The sequence below is a fragment of the Hemitrygon akajei genome, chromosome 5, assembly GCF_048418815.1.
Source record: "Hemitrygon akajei chromosome 5, sHemAka1.3, whole genome shotgun sequence".
NCBI lineage: Eukaryota > Metazoa > Chordata > Chondrichthyes > Myliobatiformes > Dasyatidae > Hemitrygon > Hemitrygon akajei.
Window position 1 is genome coordinate 114,415,619 of NC_133128.1, and position 22,974 is coordinate 114,438,592.

The 22,974-nt window shown below is 45.3% G+C and overlaps 1 protein-coding gene across 1 annotated transcript in view; it reads left to right on the top strand.

The window, feature by feature from the left end:
• pnkd (PNKD metallo-beta-lactamase domain containing) overlaps positions 1-22,974 on the top strand; it is a 55,911-nt gene that overhangs the window by 6,550 nt on the left and 26,387 nt on the right. Inside the window, exon 2 of the mRNA XM_073046227.1 lies at positions 7,031-7,146. Coding sequence (XP_072902328.1) covers positions 7,031-7,146 — 116 coding nt within the window. The remainder of the gene's footprint in view (positions 1-7,030; positions 7,147-22,974) is intronic.

Here is a 22,974-nt window from a genome sequence, read left to right on the forward strand (position 1 = left end):
TTTACAGGAAAGATACTAGCATGGACAGAAGATTGATGACTGGCAGAATGCAAGCAGTGGGGGGGGGGGTCCAGGAAAGGGGGGCTTTTTCTGGTTGGCTGTTGGAGACTAATGGTGTTCCCCAGGGGTCTGCGATTTTTTTTCACATTACATGCTAATGGCTAGATGGTGACATTGAAGGCTCTGTGGCCAAGTTTTAAGATGATACAAAGACTTGTGTGGGGGGTGGGAGGCTAGTGTTCAGGAAGCATAACTAAAGTGTTAAATTTGATTCCACCTTGGTAGTGTACATGCTAAAATGTGTAACACAAAATGCAAGGTTGTAAGACAAAATGGTGTCAGCTTGGAATGTGGTAAGGTCTGGTTTCCCTTCACAGACCAATATTTTAATTTTATTTTGAATGCACATCATTAAGATTAGATACCAGTGGAGAATGTTTTCCTCTTTATGCACCTGCTGTTTCTATTTTTAAGTTGTGTATGTCTAGGTCGAAGGCTGTGAGAGATAAGGGGCTTGAAGGGTATAAAAATGGGCAATTTATTTGTGTGTGGGTTATCTTCACAAAAGGTGGGCAGAGACTAGTGCCAATAACTAGAGACACAAGAACATCGAGGGAGAGAGAGAGAGAGAGAGAGAGAGAGAGACTGGAATGGCTGTTGGTTACTGTGGCAGTAATTGTGTGGTGTGGATAAGTATTTTGTCTCCTTGACTATATGGCTTTAATAAATTACCTTTAATATATGTTCAGTGTCTCCTTTGTGAAAAGAACTAGGAATGAAATTTTAAAAATATTTTTGTTACAGGAAGCGGAGAGTCCGCAGAAAGACTTGAACTGGTTGGGAGAATTGGCAAAAAGTGCAGATGGAAATAAAGCTCAGGAAGTATATTCTCATGTATTAAAGCACAGCCTATTTTCTAAACTGGAAGAGAACTAAGAAATGAGAGGTGCAAAGGGATTTGTAAGCCTTGGTGCAAGATTCCTTAAGGGTTAACTGTGCAGATTGAGTCAATGGTAACAAAAGCAAATACAATGTTAGCATTCATTTTGAGAGAATTAAAATATAAAAGCAAGGATGTAATGTTGAGGTCAGCAGTTTTAGGTCCTTATTTAAGAAAGGATGTACTGATATTGGAAAAGGTCCAGAGGAGGTTTGCAAGAATGATCCAGGGGTGGCAAGGTTAATATATGAGGAGTGTTTGATAGCTCTGGCCTGTACTTGCTTACTTAGAAGGGTCAGGAGGAGATGTAATTGAAACCTCTTGAATCTTGAAAGATTTGGATAGAATAGACATGGAGAGTATATTTGTAATAATAGGAGAGTCTAGAACTAGATGGCACAACCTCAATTAAAAGATGTCCTTTTGGAATGGAGATGAGGAAGATTTTTTTTAGCCACAGGAGGGTGAATCTCATTGCCACAGACAGTTGTGGAGGCCAAGTCGTTGGTTATCTTTAAAGCTGAGGTCGATGGGTTCCTGCTTGAGGATATCAAAGGTTTTGGGGAGAAGGCAGGAGGGTAGGTTTGAGGGGAAAAAATAAATCAGTCATGATCAATTGGTGGAACAGACACAATGGGCCAAGTGGGCTGATTCTGCTAGTTCTGACGAAGGGTCTCGGCCCGAACCGTCTACTGTGCTTCTCCTTTTAGATGCTGTTCCACCAGCATTTTGTGTGTGTTGTTTGAATTTCCAGCATCTGCAGATTTCCTCGTGTTGATTCTGCTCTTGTTTTTTTTTGTTCTTGAACTCATTTAATTAAGCCTGGAATTTAGAAAAAACTAATATCAGTAATGTGACTATATTAAAAACAAATCATCAGATTGTTGCTGTAGCCCACCTTGGTTCACAATGTTCTTCAGAGAAGTAATGACCTGGTCTGGTCTCTCTGTGACTCCCGACTCTTGGAATTGTGGTTGACTATTATCGTCGTCAGGAATGGTTTCTCTTAAGTTATGGGTCAAGGGCAGTGTTTAACATGCTACTTACGGGATGTTGTAGAGATTTAAGGTCAAATCCTCCAGTTCACGTAGCACTAATTTACACTAATCCTCCGCAATCCTTTTCGAAAGTAATTCCCACCACATTTCCATCAGCTCCCTGCCCCCAAGGTTTTGCTTATAGCCTGCAATCTAGGGACAATTAACTGCAACCAATTAACTTTACAACTTGTGTATCTTTGGGATGTGAGAGGAAGTTGGAGCAGTCCTGGAAGCCCATGCAGTTAGTGGGAGGGCATGAATTCTGCACGTAAGCAGTGCTGGAGGTCAGGATTGAATCCCAGTCACTGGAGTGCCATGAGGCAGCAGCACCGCTAGCTACACCATTGTGATTGTCACAGACAAGCTGTTGTAATGGGGCATCATTGTAGCAAAGTGCGTAGCACGATGTTATTACAGCTCGGGACATCAGAGTTCAATTCCAGTGCTGTCTATAAGGAGTTTATATATCCCTCCTGTGAGCACATGGGTTTCCTTCAAGTGTTCTGGTTTCTTCCCATGGTTCAAAGACATACAGGTTAGTAGGTTAATTGGACATGTAAATTGTCTTGTGATTAGGCTAGTATTAAATAGGTGGGTTGTTGGGCGGCATGACTTGTTGGCTGGAACTGCCTGTTCTGTGCTGTATCACTAAATAAATAAATGAGCTTTCACCTTGAGCAACTATAATCCTTGTGGTGATGGGCTGTGATACAATGAGTAGTTTCAAGCCATTAATGGTGACCTGCCCAAATGCGCAATAGATGCAATTTCAGTGTACACAATTTGCAATTTAAGTAAAAGTAGCTGGCAGTTCATCCCTGCTAGTGTTCTGCGAATGGTAGGCTGTACTCAGGTGTGAGAGAACAAGTCCTTCGTGCATAAAAGCCAAGGAAAGGGTATAGAAGGTAGCAAAAATGAGTGGGAAGTTGGGAAGCTTTTAAAATCCAACAAAAGGCAACTAAAAAGCTATAAGGAGGGAAAAGGATGAAATATGAGGGCAAACTAGCCAATAATGTAAAGGAGGATACCAAAAGCTTTTTCAGTTATATGAAGAGTAAAAGGGAAGTGAGAGTTGATATTGGACCACTGGAAAATGATGCTGGTGAGGTAGTAATGGGGCACAAAGGAATGGCAGATGAGCTAAGTAATTCAGCATGGTTTCTGTAAAGGGAAATCTTACCTGACAAATCCATTAGAGTTCTTCAAGGAAGTAACAAGCAGGGTTTGAAAAGGTGCTACACACGAGGCTGCTTAACAAGATAATGTCCTATGGCGTTACATGAAATTCTGGCACGGATAGAGAAATTGCTGACAGGCAGGAGGCAAGGCAAGGAGGAAAGGTTAAAGGTTTGAAAGCACCATGGTTTTCAAGGGATATTAGAAACTTGGTTCAGAAAAAGAGGGATGTCTACAATAGATATAGGCAGCATGGAGTAAAGGAATTGGTCGAGGAATATAAAGAATGTAAAAGGAATCTTAAGAAAGAGATTAGAAAAGCTAAAAGAAGATAAGAGTTTGGTTTGGCAAATAAGGTGGAAGTAAATCCGAAAGGCTTCTACAGTTATATTAAAAGCAAGAGGATAGTGAGGGATAAAATTGGTCCCTTAGAGAATCAGGGTGGTCAGCTATGTGTGGAGCCGAGGGAGATGGGAGAGATTTTGAACGATTTCTTCTCTTCGGTATTCATTAAGCAGAAGGATATTGAATTGGGTAAGGTGTGGGAAACAAGTAAGGAAGTTATGGAACCTATGACAATTAAAGAGGTGGAAGTACTGGCGCTTTTAAGAAATTTAAAAGTGGATAAATCTCCGGGTCCTGACAGGATATTCCCCAGGACCTTGTGGGAAGTTTGTGTAGAGATAGCAGGAGCTCTGACGGAGATCTTTCAGATGTCATTAGAAACGGGGATTGTGCCGGAGGATTGGCGTATTGCTCATGTGGTTCCATTATTTAAAAAGGGTTCTAGAAGTAAGCCTGGCAATTATAGACCTGTCAGTTTGACATCAGTGGTGGGTAAATTAATGGAAAGTATTCTTAGAGATAGTATTTATAATTATTTGGATAGACAGGATCTGATTAGGAGTAGCCAGCATGGATTTGTGCGTGGAAGGTCATGTTTGACAAACCTTATTGAATTTTTTGAAGAAGTTACGAGGAATGTTGACGAGGGTAAGGCAGTGGATGTAGTCTATATGGACTTCAGCAAGGCCTTTGACAAAGTTCCACATGGAAGGTTAGTTAAGAAGGTTCAGTCGTTAGGTATTAATGCTGCAGTAATAAAATGGATTCAACAGTGGCTAGATGGGAGATGCCAGAGAGTAGTGGTGGATAATTGTTTATCGGGATGGAGGCCGGTGACTAGCGGGGTGCCTCGGGGATCTGTTTTGGGCCCAATGTTGTTTGTAATATACATAAATGATCTGGATGATGGGGTGGTAAATTGGATTAGTAAGTATGCCGATGATACTAAGGTAGGAGGTGTTGTGGATAATGAGGTGGGTTTTCAAAGCTTGCAGGGAGATTTTTGCCGGTTAGAAGAATGGGCTGAACGTTGGCAGATGGAGTTTAATGCTGAGAAGTGTGAGGTTCTACATTTTGGCAGGAATAATCCAAATAGAACATACAGGGTAAATGGTAGGGCATTGAGGAATGCAGTGGAACAGAGAGATCTAGGAATAACAGTGCATAGTTCCCTGAAGGTGGAGTCTCATGTAGATAGGGTGGTGAAGAAGGCTTTTGGAACGCTGGCCTTTATAAATCAGAGCATTGAGTACAGAAGTTGGGATGTAATGTTAAAATTGTACAAGGCATTGGTAAGGCCAGATTTGGAATATTGTGTACAGTTCTGGTTACCGAATTATAGGAAAGATATCAATAAATTAGAGAGAGTGCAGAGACGATTTACTAGGATGTTACCTGGGTTTCAGCACTTAAGTTACAGAGAAAGGTTGAACAAGTTAGGTCTGTATTCATTGGAGCGTAGAAGGTTGAGGGGGGATTTGATCGAGGTATTTAAAATGTTGAGAGGGATAGATAGAGTTGACGTGAATAGGCTGTTTCCATTGAGAGTAGGGGAGATTCAAACGAGAGGACATGATTTGAGAATTAGGGGGCAAAAGTTTAAAGGAAACACGAGGGGGTATTTCTTTACTCAGAGAGTGATAGCTGTGTGGAATGAGCTTCCTGTAGAAGTAGTAGAGGCCAGTTCAGTTGTGTCATTTAAGGTAAAATTGGATAGGTATATGGACAGGAAAGGAGTGGAGGGTTATGGGCTGAGTGCGGGTAGGTGGGACTAGGTGAGATTAAGAGTTCGGCACGGACTAGGAGGGCTGGAATGGCCTGTTTCCGTGCTGTGATTGTTATATGGTTAATGAGTGCCTGGCTGCCAGTGACTAGTGGTATTCATTGGGTCAGTATTGGGACAACTACTTTTCACATTGTTTGTCAGTGATTTGGATAATGGAATTGATGGCTTTGTGGCAAAGTTCGCAGATGATACAAAAATAGGTGGAGGGGTAGCTAGTGCCGAGGAAGTAATATGCTTATAGCAGGACTTGCACGAATTGAATGATTGGGCAAAAAAGTGGCAGATGGAATACAGTGTTGGGAAATGTATGATAATGCATTTTGGTAAAAGGGACAATAGTGTAGACTATTGGGGAGAAGGTTTAAACATCAGAAGGACTTAAGAGTCCTTGTGCAAGACTCCCAGAAGGTTCATTTACAGGTTGAGTCTGTGGTAAAGAAGGCAAATGCAATGTTGGCATTAATTTCAAGGGGAATAGAATATAAAAACAGGGAGATAATAGGGAGGCATTAGTCAGGCTGCACAGTTTTTGCCCGCATATCAAAAAAAAAAATCTCATTAGAGAGAGCCCAGAGGATGTTCGAGGATAATTCCGGAAATGAAGGGGTTAACATGAGGTCCGTGGGTTTATTTAAGGCAGAAGTTGATGTTGTCCTGACCAGTCATGGCATCAAAGGATATGGTGAGAAGGCGGGTGTATGGGGTTGAGTGGGTTCCGGATCAGCCACCTGGGAATGGCGGGCACACTCACTGGGCTGAATGGCCTAATTCTGTTCCTATGTCTTATGGTCTAGGTGTGAAGTGAACTTGATTTTTGCTGTGTTGATAGTGTTTAGGAAGTTCTGCCCTGTGTCTGAGCTGTGATAAAGGTGGGAGTCTCTGTCTGAGATGTCAACAAATTTGACTTTACAATGACTCGTCCTATTGGTAAGATGTACAAAAATTCAGAAATCTGAGGTGCAAATTGACTTGGGAGTCCTCATGCAGGATTCCCTAAAAGCTAACTTGAAGGTTGAGTAGATTGTAAGGAAGGTAAATGCAGTGTTAGCATTCATTTTGAGAGGATTAGAATATAAAAATGGGGATGTGATGCTGAGGCTATATAAGGCATTGGTCAGACTGGAGTACTGTGAGCAGTTTTAGGTCCCTTAGCTCAGAAATGGTGTGCTGGCATTTGAGAGGGTTCAGAGGAGGTTCATGAGAATGATCCCAGGAATGCAAGGTTTAACATAATTGGAGCATTTAGTTGTGGTCCTGCACACACTGGTGTTTAGACGAATGATGCAGTTTCATTGAAATCTATCGAATATTGAGAGGACTAGCTAGAGCAGACATGGAGAGCTGGTTTCCTATAATGGGAGAGACTTGGGTAAGAAGGTATACCTCAGAGTAGAGGGATGCCTGTTTAAAACAGAGATGGGGGTGGGGAATTTCTTTAGCCGGGGGTGATGAATTACATTGATTCATTGCCTCAGATGGCTGTGGAGGCCAAGTCATTGGGAATACTTAAAAGTGGAAGATGACGGGTCACAGGGAGGAGGCAGGTGACTGGAGTTGAGAGGGAAGATAATCAACCATGATGCAATGAGCTGACTGACCTAATTCTGTTCTTATGCCTTGTGTCTTATGGTCTTATATTTTAACATGATCCTCCCTGTGATTCTTTCTTTACTTATTCCACCCCCTCCCCAACAACAACCTCTCCTCTGTCTCTTTGTGTTAATATCCATTGCTTTTTTTCAGATACTCCTTGTATACAAAGACCAGACTAGGGTACATTTTTCACAAGAAGCAGCTGAAAAGGACGCGAGAGCATTATCCCACCGGTCACTCCGTTGTCTGTCCTATGAACATTAACGGTAAGTTTTAATTAACTGAAGGATAACAGCTTCAAATACCCACCACTTCCTCAGCTATCTTTAAACTGTTGCGAGTGGGCTTGTTGAGAGCTTGCTGTTCTTGCTGGAAGTTGAGATCATGGGAAATTTGCTCTAAATCTGTCAGCATCACATTCTAATTGGAAATCTAAAGCATCTGCAGATGTGGAAGCTCTGAAACTGAAACAATGCTTGTATTCCCCACCAGCTTATGCAATATCTCTGGAAAGAGATAAAATGTCTCAGTTACAATGAAAAGCCGTGGAAACCTGAGCAATTTCTCTCCGAATATTTTTGTAAATTTTTCCGACATTTTCTGTTTTTTATTTCAGATTCAGAGTCATGAAAGGTGAAATGTTTAAGGGGAACTTGGGGGAATTTCTTCACTCAAGACAGTGGTGAGAGTGTAGAACTAGCTGCAGATGTAAGTGGTAGATACAGATTCAATTTAAACATTGAAGAGAAGTTTGGATAGGTACGTGGAGGGGAGAGGTATGGAGGATTGTGGTCCAGCCGCAGGTCAATGGGCTAGGCAGATTAATACTTTGGCACACACTTGTGGACTAGAGAATCTCTGACTGTGCTATAGTGTTCAATGGCTCTATTTATTAAATGTACATCGAAACATAGAGTGAAATGTATCCTTTGTGTTAACAGCCAGTGCACCCAAGAGTGTGCTGGGGCTACACATGCTGGTGCCAACATAGCATTTCACCATGCTCGGCAGAACACACTACCAGCAGAACAAGTTTCATTCCTCCTTCTCGCCCACCCACACATGCAGTGACAGGCCACCTCAGGGCCTCCATTCTGTAGAAACATAGAAAACCTACAGCACAATACAGGCCCTTCTGCCCACAAAGCTGTGCTGAACGTGTCCTTACCTTAGAAATTACCCAGGGTTACCCATAGTCCTCTATTTTTTTTAAGTTCCATGTACCTGTCCAGGAGTATCTTAAAAGACCCTATCATATCCACCTCCACCACCGTCGCCGGTAGCCCATTCCACACGCTCACCCTCTCTGCGTTTATTTAAAAAAACAAACAAACTTACCATTGACATCTCCCCTGTACCTACTTCCCAGCACCTTAAAACTGTGCCCTCTCATGCTAGCCATTCCAGCCCCAGGAAAAAGCCTCGATCAATCCCTCTCATCATCTTGTACACCTCTATCAGGTCACCTCTCATCCTCCGTTGCTCCAAGGAGCAAAGGCCAAGTTCACTCATCCGATTCTCATAAGACATGTTCCCCAATCCAGGCAACATCCTTGCAAATCTCCTCTGCACCCTTTCTATGGTTTCCACATCCTTCCTTTAGTGAGGCGACCAGAGCTGAGCACAGTACTCCAAGTGGGGTCTGACCAGGGTCCTATATAGCTGCAACATTACCTCTCGGCTCTTAAACTCAATCCCACGATTGATGAAGGCCAATGCTCCATATGCTTTCTTAACCACAGAGTCAACCTGTGCAGCAGCTTTGAGTGTCCTATGGACTTAGATCCCAAGATCCCTCTGATCCTCCACACTGCCAAGAGTCCAAAATGGTGGCATCCGTTGGTCTCGAGAGACCATGGATCTGTGCCTGGAGTTTCCAGGGCGCAGGCCTGGGCAGGGTTGTATGGGAGACCAGCAGTTGCCCAAGCTGCAGGCCTTCCCCTCTCCACGCCACCAATGTTGTCCAAGAGAAGGGCACTAGGACCCATGCAGCTTGGCACCGGTGATGTCGCAGAGCAGTGTGTTGTTAAGTGCCTTGCTCAAGGACACAAACACGCTGCCTCAGCTGAGGCTCAAACCAGTGACCTTCAGGTTACTAGTCTGATGCCTTGCCCACTAGGCCAAGAGTCCACACTACCATTAATGCTATATTCTGTCATCGTATTTGACCTGCCAAAATGAACTTCCTCACACTTATCTGAGTTCAACTCCATCTGCCACTTCTCATCCCAGTTTTACATCCTATCAATCTTCCATTGTAACTTCTGACAGCCCTCCACACTATCCACAACATTGATGGTGCAAAGATCATTGCCAGAGGCCCAGCAATCTCTCCCTTGTCTCCCACAGTAGCCTGGGGTACATCTCATCTGGTCCCGGTGACTTATCCAACTTGATGCTTTCCAAAAGCTCCTGCACATCTACATGCTCAAGCTTTCCAGTCTGCTGTAAGTCATCCCTACAATCGCCAGGATCCTTTTCCGTAGTGAATACTGAAGCAAAGTACTCATTAAGTACCTCTGCTATCTCCTCCGGTTCCAGACACACTTTTCCACTGTCACACTCGATTGGTCCCATTCTCTTACGTCTTATCCTCTTGCTCTTCTCATGGTCCCTTCTGGCTCTCCTAATTTATTTCTTAAGCTCCTTCCTGCTAGCCTTATCTTCTAGATCTCTATCATTACCTAGTTTTTTAAAACTTTTCGTAAGCTGCTCTTCTTGACTAGATTTACAACAGCTTTTGTACACCACGGTTCCTGTACCCTACCATCCTTTCCCTGCTCATTGGAATGTACCTTTGCAGAACTCCATGCAAATATCCCCTGAACATTTGCCACATTTCTTCCTTACATTTCCTTGAGAATATTTGTTTCCAATTTATGCTTCCAAGTTCCTGTATGATAGCCTCATATTTCCCCTTTCCAATTAAATGCTTCCCTAACTTGTCTGCACCCATGCCTCTCCAATGCTATGGTAAAGGAGATAGAAAATTATGATTGCTATCTCCAGACTGCTCTCCCACTGACAGATCTGACACCGCACCAGGTTTATTTCCCAATACCAGATCAAGTGCAGCCTCTCCTCTTGTAGGCTTATCTATATATTGTGTCAAGAAACCTTCCTGAACACACCCAACGAACTCCACCTCATCTAACCCCCTTACTCCAGGGATATGCCGATCAATATTTGGGAAATTAAAGTCTCCCATCACGACAACACTTATTATTACACCTTTCCAGAATGTCTCCCTATCTGCTCCTTGAAGTCCCTGTTACTATTGGGTGGTCTATATATATAAAAAAAACCGAGTAGAATTATTGACCATTTCCTGTTCCTAACTTCCACCCACAGAGACTCTGTAGACAATCCCTCCATGTCTTCCTCCTTTTCTGCAGCTGTGACACTATCTCTGATCAACAGTGCCATGCCCCCACCTCTTTTGCCTCCCTCCCTGTCCTTTCTGAAACATCTAAAGCCTGGCACTCGAAGTAACCATTCCTGCCTCTGAGCCATCCAAGTCTCTGTAATTGCCACAACATCATCGGTCCAAGTACTGATCCAACAACATCATCACTCGAAGTACTGATTCTGTGGCCCTGGATCTTTCATATCTACATTATTTATTATTTCTTTACAATTCTGATTAGTAATTCCGATTCAGGGAGTTGTGTCCTGCTCCAGAAGCTTTGGTTAGCAGTTTAAACTAACACAAAAGCCTGAAGACCCACAATCAATTAAGAAACCTCTGGGCTGTCAGATTTCTGAACAGTCCATGAAACACTACCTCGTCATTCCCTTTTTATTTTGGCGCTCTTTTTTTTTGTAATTCATGTTAATTTTGTGTCTTTGCCCTGTACTGCTATCCCAAAACAACACATTTCAAGTAATCTAAATCAATGATAATACTGTAGTGACGTGCTACACACAGTGCTGAAATAACGACAGGCAGTTGGTAAGTCGTTTCGAGACTAGTTTATTCAAACTTTGCGGCGCTGGCATTTAAATCCCTAGCGCCCACCCTCTCTGGGCGGAAATGACATCAGAAATGCATTACCAAAGTCTCCTCCCCCTCCCCCCCAGAACCGGTGATACACCCCCCAATGTCCACAGTCTGGATCAGCCTCTGTTTGGGAGGTCTGCCTCTGCACCGCGGTGCCTGAACCTCGACCGGCTGCACCAAGTCCACATGGGCTGGTTTGAGTCGGTCCACCGTGAAAACCTCCTCTTTCCCCCCAATGTCCAGAACGTACGTGGACCCGTTGTTGTTGATCACCTTGAACGGCCCCTCATACGGCCGCTGTAGCGGTGCCCGGTGTCCGCCCCTTCATACAAACACAAAACTTACAGTTCTGCAGGTCTTTGGGTATATGGGTCGGGGTCCGTCCGTGCTGTGAAGTCAGTACGGGGGCCAGGTTGCTGAGCCTTTCGCGTAGCCTGTCCAGGACTGCTGCGGGTTCTTCCTCTTGCCCCCTTGGGGCTGGTATGAACTCTCCCGGGACGGCCAGGGGCGCGCCATACACCAACTCGGCCGACGAGGCATGCAGATCCTCTTTGGGCGCTGTGCGAATTCCAAGCAGGACCCAGGGAAGCTCGTCCACCCAGTTAGGTCCTCTCAGGTGGGCCATGAGAGCCGACTTCAAGTGACGGTGGAAGCGTTCCACCAGTCCGTTCGACTGTGGGTGGTAGGCAGTTGTGTGGTGCAGCTGCGTTCCCAACAGGCTGGCCACAGCTGACCACAGGCTGGAGGTGAACTGGGCGCCTCTCTCGGAGGTTATGTGGGCCGGTATCTCGAAGCGTGCTACCCAGGTTGTGATCAGTGCTCGGGCGCAGGAATGGGCAGATGTGTCGGTGAGCAGGACCGCCTCTGGCCACCTCGTGAACCAGTCTACCATAGTTAGGAGGTACCGCGCTCCTCAGGACACTGGTAGGGGACCCATGATATCCACATGAATGTGGTTGAACCTCCGGTGGGTGGGTTCGAACTGCTGCGGTGGGGCTTTAGTGTGCATCTACACCTTGGCTGTTTGGCACTGCGCATACGTTCTGGCCCATTCACTGACCTGCTTGCGAAGTCCGTGCCACGCGAACTTGCTGGAGACCAGCCGGACGGCTGTCCTGATAGATGGGTGCGCCAAACCGTGTATGGAGTCGAAAACTCGCCGCCTCCAGGCTGCCGGGACGATGGGGTGAGGTTGGCCGGTAGCCACGTCGCACAGGAGGGTCCTATCACCTGGGCCTACGAGAAATTTCTGCAGCTGCAAACCCGAGACTGCAGTCCTGTAGCTGCGCATCTCGTCGTCTGCCTGCTGTGCCTCCGCCAGTGCTGCATAGTCCACCCCCAGGGACAGGGCCTGGACAGCTGGTCTGGAGAGTGCGTCCGCCACGACGTTGTCTTTTCCCGAGACATGCTGGATGTCCGTCGTGTACTCAGAGATGTAGGACAGATGTCGCTGCTGGTGAGCCGACCAGGGATCGGACACCTTCGTGAGCGCGAAGGTCAACGGTTTGTGGTCCGTGATCGCGGCGAACAGCCTGCCTTCTAAGAAGTGCCTGAAATGCTGGATTGCCAGATACAGTGCCAACAGCTCCCGGTCGAAAGCACTGTACTTGAGTTCGGGTGGTCGTAGGTGCTTGCTGAAGAACGCCAGGGGTTGCCAGCGCCCCTCGATGAGCTGCTCCAGCACCCCACTGACTGCTATGTCAGATGTGTCCACCGTGAGGGCGGTCGGAAAGTCCGTTCTGGGGTGCACCAGCGGCATCTGCCAAGGCTTTCTTGGCTTTAATGAAAGCAGCCGCAGCCTCCTCGTCCCAAGTAATGTCCTTGCCTTTACCCAACATCAAGGTGTACAAAGGGCGCATGATATGGGCTGCTGAGGGGAGGAAACGGTGGTAGAAGTTCACCATACCAACAAACTCCTGCAGGCCTTTGACCGTGTTGGGCCGGGCAAAGTGGCGGATCGCATCTACCTTGGCGGGCAGAAGTGTTGCCCTGTCTTTAGTAATCCTGTGGCCCAGGAAGTCGATGGTATCGAGACCGAACTGGCATTTGGCCGGGTTGATTGTGAGGCCGAAATCACTCAGGCGGGAGTAGAGCTGGCGAAGCTGGGACAGATGCTCCTGACAACAACTGCTGAATATAAGGATGTCGTCCAAATAGATGAACGCAAAGTCCAGGTCGCGTCCCACCGCGTCCATTAGCTGCTGGAACGTCTGTGTGGCATTCTTCAGGCCAAACGGCATTCGGAGGAACTCGAACAGGCCGAACGGGGTGATGAGTACTATTTTGGGGATGTCTTCAGGGTGCACCGGGATTTGATGGTATCCCCAGACGAGGTCTACTTTGGAAAAGATTCTTGCCCTGTGCAGGTTTGCTGCAAAGTCCTGTATGTGCGGCACGGGGTAGCGGTCTGGAGTTGTAGCCTTGTTCAGTCTGCGGTAGTCGCCACATGGTCTCCAACCCCCCGGCTGCTTTGGGCACCATGTGCAGGGGGGAGGCCCATGGGCTGTCGGACCTCCGTACGATCCCCAATTCCTTCATCCTCTTGAACTCCTCCTTCGCCAGGTGGAGCTTTTCCGGGGGGAGCCTTTGTGTGCGGGCGTGGAGGGGTGGTCCCTGGGTGGTGCTGTACCCCGTGTCTGGGCATGGCTGCCGTGAACTGCGGTGACAGAATCGATGGAAAGTCCGCCAGGATTCTGGTGAATTCATTGTCCAACAGCGTGATGGAGTCCAGGTGTGGGGCCGGCAACTTGGCTTCACCCAGGGAGAATGTCTGGAAAGTCTCGGCATGTACCAGTCTTTTCCCTTGCAAGTCGACCAGCAGGCTGTGAGCTCGCAAGAAGTCCGCCCCCAGGAGTGGTTGGGCCACCGCGGCCAGTGTGAAGTCCCACATGAACCGGCGGGCGCCGAACTGCAGCTGCACTGTGCGGGTGCCGTAGGTCCATATCATGCTGTCGTTTGCAGCCCTCAGGGTGGGTCCTGGCTTCCTGTTGCGGGTGTTGTACCTCGTCGGGGGCAAGACGCTGATCTCCGCTCCGGTGTCGACCAAGAAGTGGCGTCCCGACTGTTTGTCCCAGACGTACAAGAGGCTGTCCTGGTGGCCAGCCGCCATAGTCTTCAGCGGCAGCTGGCCCTGGCCCTTGCAGGGCGGGCGACAATGGCAAGCTTTTGTGCCCCACCGCTGGTAGTAAAAACACCACTGTTCACTGTCCTCCTCACTCCTGCCTCTGTGGTGTGTGCGCCCCCCTGCCGGGCCTGGTAATCTGACCAACGGACGCCACGCTCTCCCTCTTGGCTTTCCACAGCACGTCTGCCCGGGCCGCCACCTTCCGGGGGTCGCTGAAATCTGCGTCGGCCAGCAGCAGATGTATGTCCTCGGGCAGTCGCTCTAGGAACGCTTGCTCGAACATGAGGCAGGGCTTGTGTCCGTCAGCCAGGGACAGCATCTTGTTCATCAATGCTGACGGCAGTCTGTCTCCCAAACCATCCAGGTGAAGCAGGCGGGCACCTTGCTCACGCCGTAAGAGGCCAAAGGTCCCAATGAGCAGCGCTTTGAATGCTTCATATTTGCCTTCTTCCGGGGGCAACTGTATGAAATCCGCAACCTGGGCAGCCGTCTCCTGGTCAAGGGTGCTCACCACGTGATAGTAACGCGTGGAATCAGAGGATATCTGCCAAATCTGGAACTGGACTTCTGCTTGGCTAAAACACACACGTGGTCGCAGCGTCCAGAAAGTCGGCAGTTTTAGCGAAACTGCGTGAACAGATGAAGAGTCGGTTATCTTTGGTCCAAATCCCGTTTGGACCGTCGGAGTCACCAATGTAGCGATGTGCTACACACAGCGCTGAAATAACAACACGCAGTCGGTAAGTCGTTTCGAGACTAGTTTATTCAAACTTTGCGGCGCTGGCATTTAAGTCCCTAGCGCCCGCCCTCTCCGGGTGGAAATGACGTCAGAGGTGCATTACCAAAGTCTCCCCCCCCCCCCCCCCCCCCGCGCGCTGGGAAAGTGGGTCGCCACAATACATCTGATTCTGATAATGTTGTACTGAGGAAGCACCATGGACAAACAGTCCCTTGAAGAGCAGCAAACAATCTGCTGGAGGAGTTCAGCAGGTCATACAGCATCTGGGGAGAGGAGGAATTAAAGGCCCTTTGGCCCATGATCTTTTGGCCAATTCTAAGGCCACCCTAACTTATCCCTCCATTTTATTATCATCCATGTGCCTACGTAAGAGTTTCTTAAATGTCCTTAAAATATCTGCCTGTACCAACACCCCTGACAGCAAGTTCAATGCATGCACAGCTCTTTCATTATCACTAATCCAGTCAGCATCCGTAAGCAACAAGTTTTATGCCTTGCTCTTGACTTCCGAACCTGTGGATTGCAAAATCACCAGGATCCAATTGTACTGTTAACTGTTTTCTCCATTATGGAAGGATGTGGAAGCTTTAGACTCTAAAGTTTAGAGAGAGGCCTATGGATGTTAGAAAAATGGAAAGCTTTGTATGAGGGAAGGATTAGGTTGATCATGGAGTTGGTTTTAAAAGTTGTCACATTGTGGGCCAAAGGTCCTGTACTGTGTTGTAGTGTCCTATGTTTTGTGTTTCTCCACTTTGTGCTATTGTGCTTTGGGTTTTCCATTAATGTGCATTAAGGGGCAGAGGCAACAACATTAAGGCTGCTCTGAGTGAGACTGCACCCAGGGAGCACTTTCTGAATGAGAAGTATGGTTTTAGAAAATCCTTGAGTATTTTCTTTTATCTACTTGGTAATTGTTTCCTGTTGCGAAGTTTGGAGTAGTGTCTGTGTTAGCTGTCTGGTATCAGGCATGTAAACGATGTAATCCGCCCATAGAACCAACTCTGCAATTAGGACCTCTGTGGAGGATGTTAGGCAAGAGCTTACTGGGATATTGCGGCTGAATTTGATTCACTTATTCGGCCTGTGTATGTAAAGGACTTGACTGAAGCAGGGTTGATGTAATCTTTGATGTAATGGGAGCAGCACTGTAAAGAGAGATGCGGTAGTTAGTTCTGAAGGAGTGCGGCACTGTTGTTATTGGTTTATTATTGTCACATATGCCAAGATACCAAAAGCTTGTCTTGCATACTCTTCATTCATATTAACTCATTACACGGTGTATTGAGGTAGAACAAGGTAAAACATTAACAATGCAGAATAAAGTGTAAAGGCTGCCGAGAAAGTGTGGTACAAGTAAATAAAGTCCTAAAGAGGTAGATGTTCTTATTTAGAAATACAGCACGACCCAGTGAGGCCAATTACACCCACGTGAGCAATTAACCATCATTCAAATGTGGAAGGAAACTGGAGCACTTGGAGGAAACACATGCAGTCGTGGGGAGAAAGTGCAAACTCTTTACAGATGCCAATGGAATTGAACCTGGGTTGGTGGTACTATAATAGCATTACACTAACTGCTATGCTACCAAGCTGCCCCCCCCAAAAAAAAAAGAATATTTGGTTCAGAATCCATCTTGTCATAAAAAGATCAAGAGTCTGATAACAATGGGGTAGAAGTTGTCTTTGAGCTTGATGGTACATGCTTTCAGTTTTTGATTCTTCTGCCCGATGGGAGAGGAGGGAAAGAAGAATGTCTAAGGTGGGTGGAGTCTTTGATTCTGCTCGATGCTTTAATGGGACAGTGAGAAGTGTAGGCAGAGTGTATCAAGGGGAAGCTGGTTCCTGTGATTTGTGAATTGAGATGGCATATTTCAGCTGTACAAGTTTTTGGCATAGGTTTAAGGGGAGAGGGAAAAGATTTAAAATGGATCCACTAGGGAAAAAATATAGCCCAGAGAGATGGCACTGGGTTTATGGAACAAGCTGACATAGGAAGTGGTGAGGATGGGCACAATTATAACATTTAAGAGACATTTGTACAGGTACATGAATAAGATAGGTTTAGAAGGGTATGAGTCAAGGGGCATTTCTATGTTGAATATGTCTGTACTTCCCTCCCCCCCAAAAAAAAACAACATTCTCTTTTTTTGCCCTCAACCACCCCTACTGCATCCTCCATAGTTCAGCACTCAAATGTTAATGTCAACCCAAGCCAACTGATCCTGGACCAAAGAGAGGTCACCAACATCTCTAATTCTTCTGGAGGCCAAAGAAATTTGGCATGTCCTTGTAGACCCTCTATTTTTATTGATGCACCAGAGAAAGTATTCTATCTGGATGTGTAACATCTTGGTATAACAACTGTTCTGCCTGTGGGTGCAAGAAATTGCAAAGCTGTGGATATGGCATCAACTGTTTGTTCTCCATGAATGCTGCCTGACCTCCAGTGTTTTGTGTGGGTTGTTCAGTGTTGTGGGGGTATAGGGAAGATGTTGTCGATGTAGGGTTCTGACCCAGAACATCGGTTCTTATGGAGTATTACATGGAGTCATGTCGCTCTCGTGGATTTAAATTAAAGGTGTGTATTGAGGGCAAGTGGATTAGTTTTCCTGGCCACAAGATTAGCTTCATGTCTTGTGTATGGAATCATGCTATTTGGAAATGGGCTGACATCTTTATCGGTTAAGTGATGGTGAATGTTTTTTTTGAGTTTTTACAATGCAACAAAACAAAAAATTTTAAAAAAAAAAGAGGTTTATACAGTGATGAATGGGTTTTTAATTCCATTGTGAAGTGCCTGGGACATTTTGAAGCTATAACAGATAGAACACTGCAGCACAATACTTTGGCCCTTGGTGTTATACTTTTACTGGGTGGCGGGGTGGAGATCCATCTCTACCAAAGGAGATAGAAACATAAAAACATTAGAAAATCCTACAACACAGTACAGGTCCTTTGGCCCATAATGCTGTGCTGAACATGTACGTACTTTAGAAATTACCTCAGATTACCCTTAGCCCTCTATTTTTCTAAGCTCCATGTACCTATCCAGGAGTTTCTTAAAAGACCCTATTCTATCTGCCTCCACCACCATCGCCAGCAGCCCATTCCATGCACTTACCACACTCTGCGTTTTTTAAAAAAAAACAGCTTACCCCTGACATCTCCTCTGTACCTACTTCCAAGCACCTTAAAACTGTGTCCTCTTGTGTTAGTCATTTCAGCCCTGGGAAAAAGCCTCTGACTATCCACACGATCAATGCCTCTCATCATCTTATACACCTCTATCAGGTCACCTGTCATCCTCCATTGCTCCAAGGAGAAAAGGCCAAATTCACCACAGAGATAGCACTGGGTTTATGGTGTAAGGTGCTTGCTCCTTCCCTCCACTTAGCTTGGACAAGGTGTAGTACCTGCTTGGCCCCGTGATCAGGGTCACGTGAGGCCATGGGACCAGGTGGTAGATGGTCGTATGAGTAGCTGGTGCATATTGCAAGTCCTGGTTATGTGACCACTGACACCAGGCAGACAAGCTCTGAAGGGTATTGATAATGGCTGAGGTCACCTGTTTTGTAAAGACACTGCCCAAAAGAAGGCAATGGAAAACCAGTTCTGTAGAAAAGTTTGCCAAGAACAGTCATGGTCAAAGACCATAATCACCCACATCATACGACAGGGCACATATTGATCAAACTAACATTTCCCTCCCATATAGCTCTCCATTTTCCTGTCATCCATGTGCCTATCTGAGTATCTTAAATGTTCCTAATGTATATAGCTCTACCACCACCCCGGCAGGGTGTTTCACCCACTTACCACTCTGTTAAATGAATAAACAAACTTGCCTTTGGCATCCTTCTGCCTTATTCTTCAATCACTTTAAAATTACCCCCTTCCCCCCCGTATTAGGTATTTCCACCACGGGGAAAAGAATCTTTGGCTATCTACTCTTATCTGTGCCTCTTGTCTTGTACACCTCTATCAAGTCACCTCTCAGATTCTGCACAACTATGAGAGATTTTCCTACCACCTGGCCTGGATATGTTAGAGAGCTGCTGTGAACATGGTGGATATGCTGCGTTGGCTCTTGTGGACTACCCACAGTACATCTTTGGGTTATGTTGACTGATGAAACAAATGAAGCGTTTCATGTTCATGTGATAAGTAGGTGCGAGTCCGAATCACCAGAAAGCTGATGGTAGCTTCAAGCAGTTCTGTGCTTTAGTTCATCCCTCAGTGCCTCATTGCCAGCTTGGTCTTGTGGCTCAGTTTGTGAATGGGTGTCTCTGCTCACAGCGAGCAGTGTTTGAGCACCAGTTGGTAGGTCTTCGGAGTTGGGAACAAGTGAAAGTGTGAGTAAGGGGTTAAAATCAACACACAAAAAGATTGGAAATCCTGGAAATCTGAGATTTAAAAACATGAACTACTCTGCAGGTCAGGGAGCACCTGTGGGGGGAGGGGTGGGGAGAGAGAGTGAGTTTTAGGTCAGACTTTCAGTTATTTCTGATGAAAGTTCAAAGTAAATTTATTATCAAAGTAATAAATAATAAGGTCTTGTGAACAGCCCCTTCAGCCCACAGTGCTGTGCTAAACCAATTCAATTAGTAAACTGCCTGGAGATTCATTTTCTTGCAGGCATTTAAAGGAAAATTAAGAAACTTAATACACTTTATGAAAATTACACAAATAAAGACTGACAAGCAACCAGTGTGCAGAAAAAGACAAATTGTGTAAATAAATATGAGAACATGAGTTGTCCAGTCCTTGAAAGTGAATCTGTAGACTGAAATCAGTTCAGAGTTGGGGTAAGTGAAGTTATCCATGCTAGTTCAGAAGCCTGATGGTGAGGGGTAATGAATCTTTCTCAGGCTCGTGATGTGGGACCTAAGGCTCCTGTACTTCATTGCCCTTGAATGTTTACTATTTTTCACTTCATAGTCATATATAAGAACTTTTTAAAGGCTATTATTAATGCTTTTTGAGATAGTGATTTAGATGCATATCATATTTTTTACTGAGTTAAGTATTGTATGTAATTAGTTTTTGCTACAACAAGTGTATGGGACATTGGAAAAAAAAGTTGAATTTCCCCATGGGGATGAATAAAGTATCTATCTATCTATCTATCTATCTATCTATCTATCTATCTATCTATCTATCTATCTATCTATCTATCTATCTATCTATCTATCTATCTATCTATCTATCTATCTATCTATCTATCTATCTATCTATCTATCTATCTATCTATCTATCTATCTATCTATCTATCTATCTATCTATCTATCTATCTATCTATCTATCTATCTATCTATCTATCTATCTATCTATCTATCTATCTATCTATCTATCTATCTATCTATCTATCTATCTATCTATCTATCACGATCAGGCCCTTCAGCCAACTGGTCCATGCTGACCAAGGTGCCTCATCCAAGCTAGTCCCATTTGCTAGCATTTGGCCCATAACACTCCATTTCGCAAGTTCCTATAAGATTGTCTTTTAAAAGTTGTTATTGTACCTGCCTCAGCCATTTTGTCTGGTAGCTCATTCTACGTACATACAACCTCTTTGTTTTTTTTAAGAAAATTGCTCTTTGAGCTCTTATTAAATCTCACTCCTCTCACCTAAAACCTGTGTCCACTAGTTCTAGGGAAAATGACTGACTGTATTCACCCTTTCTATGTCCCTTGTGATTTTATACTCAATCACCCCTCCTATGCTCTAAGGAATAAGTCTTAGCTTGTCCAACTCTCCCCATCAAGTCCTGGCAACGTTCATGTAAATCCTGTCAGTACTCTAACAGACCTTCTGTCTTTGTAGCGGAGGGTGAGAGTTGATTTGATGTAGATGTACAACATGATACGAGGCATAGATTGAGTGGATAACCAGAGACTTTTTTTTCAGTCCGTGACTAGGCTAATATGAAGCTGGTGGGAGGAAAGTATAGAGGGGAATGTCCGAGGTAGACTTAACGCACAGCAGTGAGTGCATGGAATGCCTTCAGGGATGGTGATAGAGGCAGATTCATTAGAGGCATCGATAGGGACATGGGTGATATAAAGGCTATGTGGGAGGGAAGAGTTAGATTGATCTTGGAGTAGGTAAAATGGTAGGCTCACCATCATGGGCCAAAGGGCCTGCACTCTGCTGTTAAGTTCCATGTCAAGCTCCTTGCAACAATGTTTACAAAACAACACTTAAGAAGTGCTTAATTGCAAAGTGCCCTGGGACCTTGTGAAAAGCTAATTAGTATCATTATTTTGTGTAAACAGTGCTTCGTGCTGGCTGACACTTGGCACTAGGGAAATGAATGGTCATGCAATTTGGTAGAAGGAATAAAGGCATAGACTATTTTCAAAATTGAGAAAATTCAGAAATCGGAGGTACAAAGAGACTTTGGGAGTCCCAATGCAGGAGTCCCTAAAGGTTAACTTCCTGATTAGGAAGGCAAATGCAATGTTTCTATTCATTTTGAGAAGATTGGAACATAAAATCAAGGATGTAATGTTAGGCTTTATAAGGCATTTAGAGTATTGTGAGCAGGTTTGGGCTTCATGAGGAGGTTCACAAGAATGATCTCTGTCTTGAAAGTGTTAACGTAAGAGAAGCATTTGATGGTTCTGTGCCTGTACTCATTGGAGTTTAGAAGAATGGGTGGGGGGGGGTGGGGAGGAATCTCATTGAAACTTAATGAATATGGAAAGAACTAGAAAGAATGGATGTGTTGAGATGTCTCCTATGGTAGAAGAGTCTAGGACCAGAGGCCATAGACTCAGAATAGAAGAATGCCCTGTTAGGATAGATGAAGAGGAATTTCTTTAGCCAGAGGGCTGTGAATCTGTGGAATTCATTTCTACAGATGGCTGTTGAGGCTAAGACATTAGATGTATTTAAAGCAGAGATTAATAGGTTCTTGATTAGTAAAGATAGCAAAGGTTACAAAGAGAATGCAGGAGGATGGGGTTGAGAGGGATAATAAATTGGCCATGATGAAATGGTGGAGCAGACTTGATGGACCAAATAGTATAATTCTTCTCTCATGTCTTATAGTCTTGTGCACACTTGTGTGTGAAGGGAAGGCTTAAGTCAGTAATCAAGACCAGCTCTTCTTTGAGCAGCGAACTTGCAATCAAAGCTTCTCGTGTGTAATACTTACCCCAGTTTGAGTATCCATCTGATTAGATTAAAAATAATTTCTAAATTAAGGCAAAAGTTAATTTACAGAATTAAATGAAATATTAGGGAGAAATGCCAGAAACCCATAGGGGTGCACACAAGGACTGAAATTCAGACTAGACAGAGTCATGACAGAACATTAACACTAAAACTGTTGTGTAGACCAATAAAAACAAAGAGAAATAGCACTCAAAAACAATTCCCTTCTCTTGCAAAATAGTTAAAGCAAATGGCACTAGAAATCATGGCGGACAAATGACAGCCCGGAGTTAAAATGTTGACGTAGAAAGTACACAAGCAATCCCTCCACTACTGACCACCTCTACAGGGGCCCTGCAACAAGAAAGCAATGTCCATTATCAAGGACCCCCACCATCCAGGCCAAACTCTCTTTTCTCTGCTGCCATTGGGAATGAGGTACAGGAGCCCTGGGTCCCACACCGCCATGTTCAACCATTAAGCTCTGAACAAGTAAACACAAAGTACGCTGCAGATGCTGTGGTCAGATCAAGATGTACGAAAAAGCTGGATAAACTCAGCAGGTCGGGCAGCATCCGTTGAAAGGAGCAGTCAACGTTTCGGGTCGAGACCCTTCGTCGACTAAAGGAGGGGGCAGGGGACCTATAAAGAAGGTGGGGGGAGGGTGGAAAACCAATCAGAGGAAAGATCAAGGGGTGGGGGAGGAGAAGCAGGGAGGGGATAGGCAGGAGAGGTGAAGAAGGAATGTAAGGGGAAAGCACTATGGGTAGTAGAAGAAGGCAGAGTCATGAGAGAGGTGATAGGCAGCTAGAAGACGAGACAGAGTGAAGGTGGGATGGGGGAAGGGAGAGGGAGGGAATTACCGGAAGTTGGAGAATTGGATGTTCATACCAAGGGGCTGGAGACTATTGCATCTGGTGCTCCCAGTGCGGCCTTCTCTACATTGGTGAGACCTGACGCAGATTGGGGGACCGCTTCGTCAAGCACCTGCGCTCTGTCTGCCACAATAGACAGGATCTCCCAGTTGCCACTCACTTCAACTCTCCTTCACATTCCCATTCGGATATGTCCC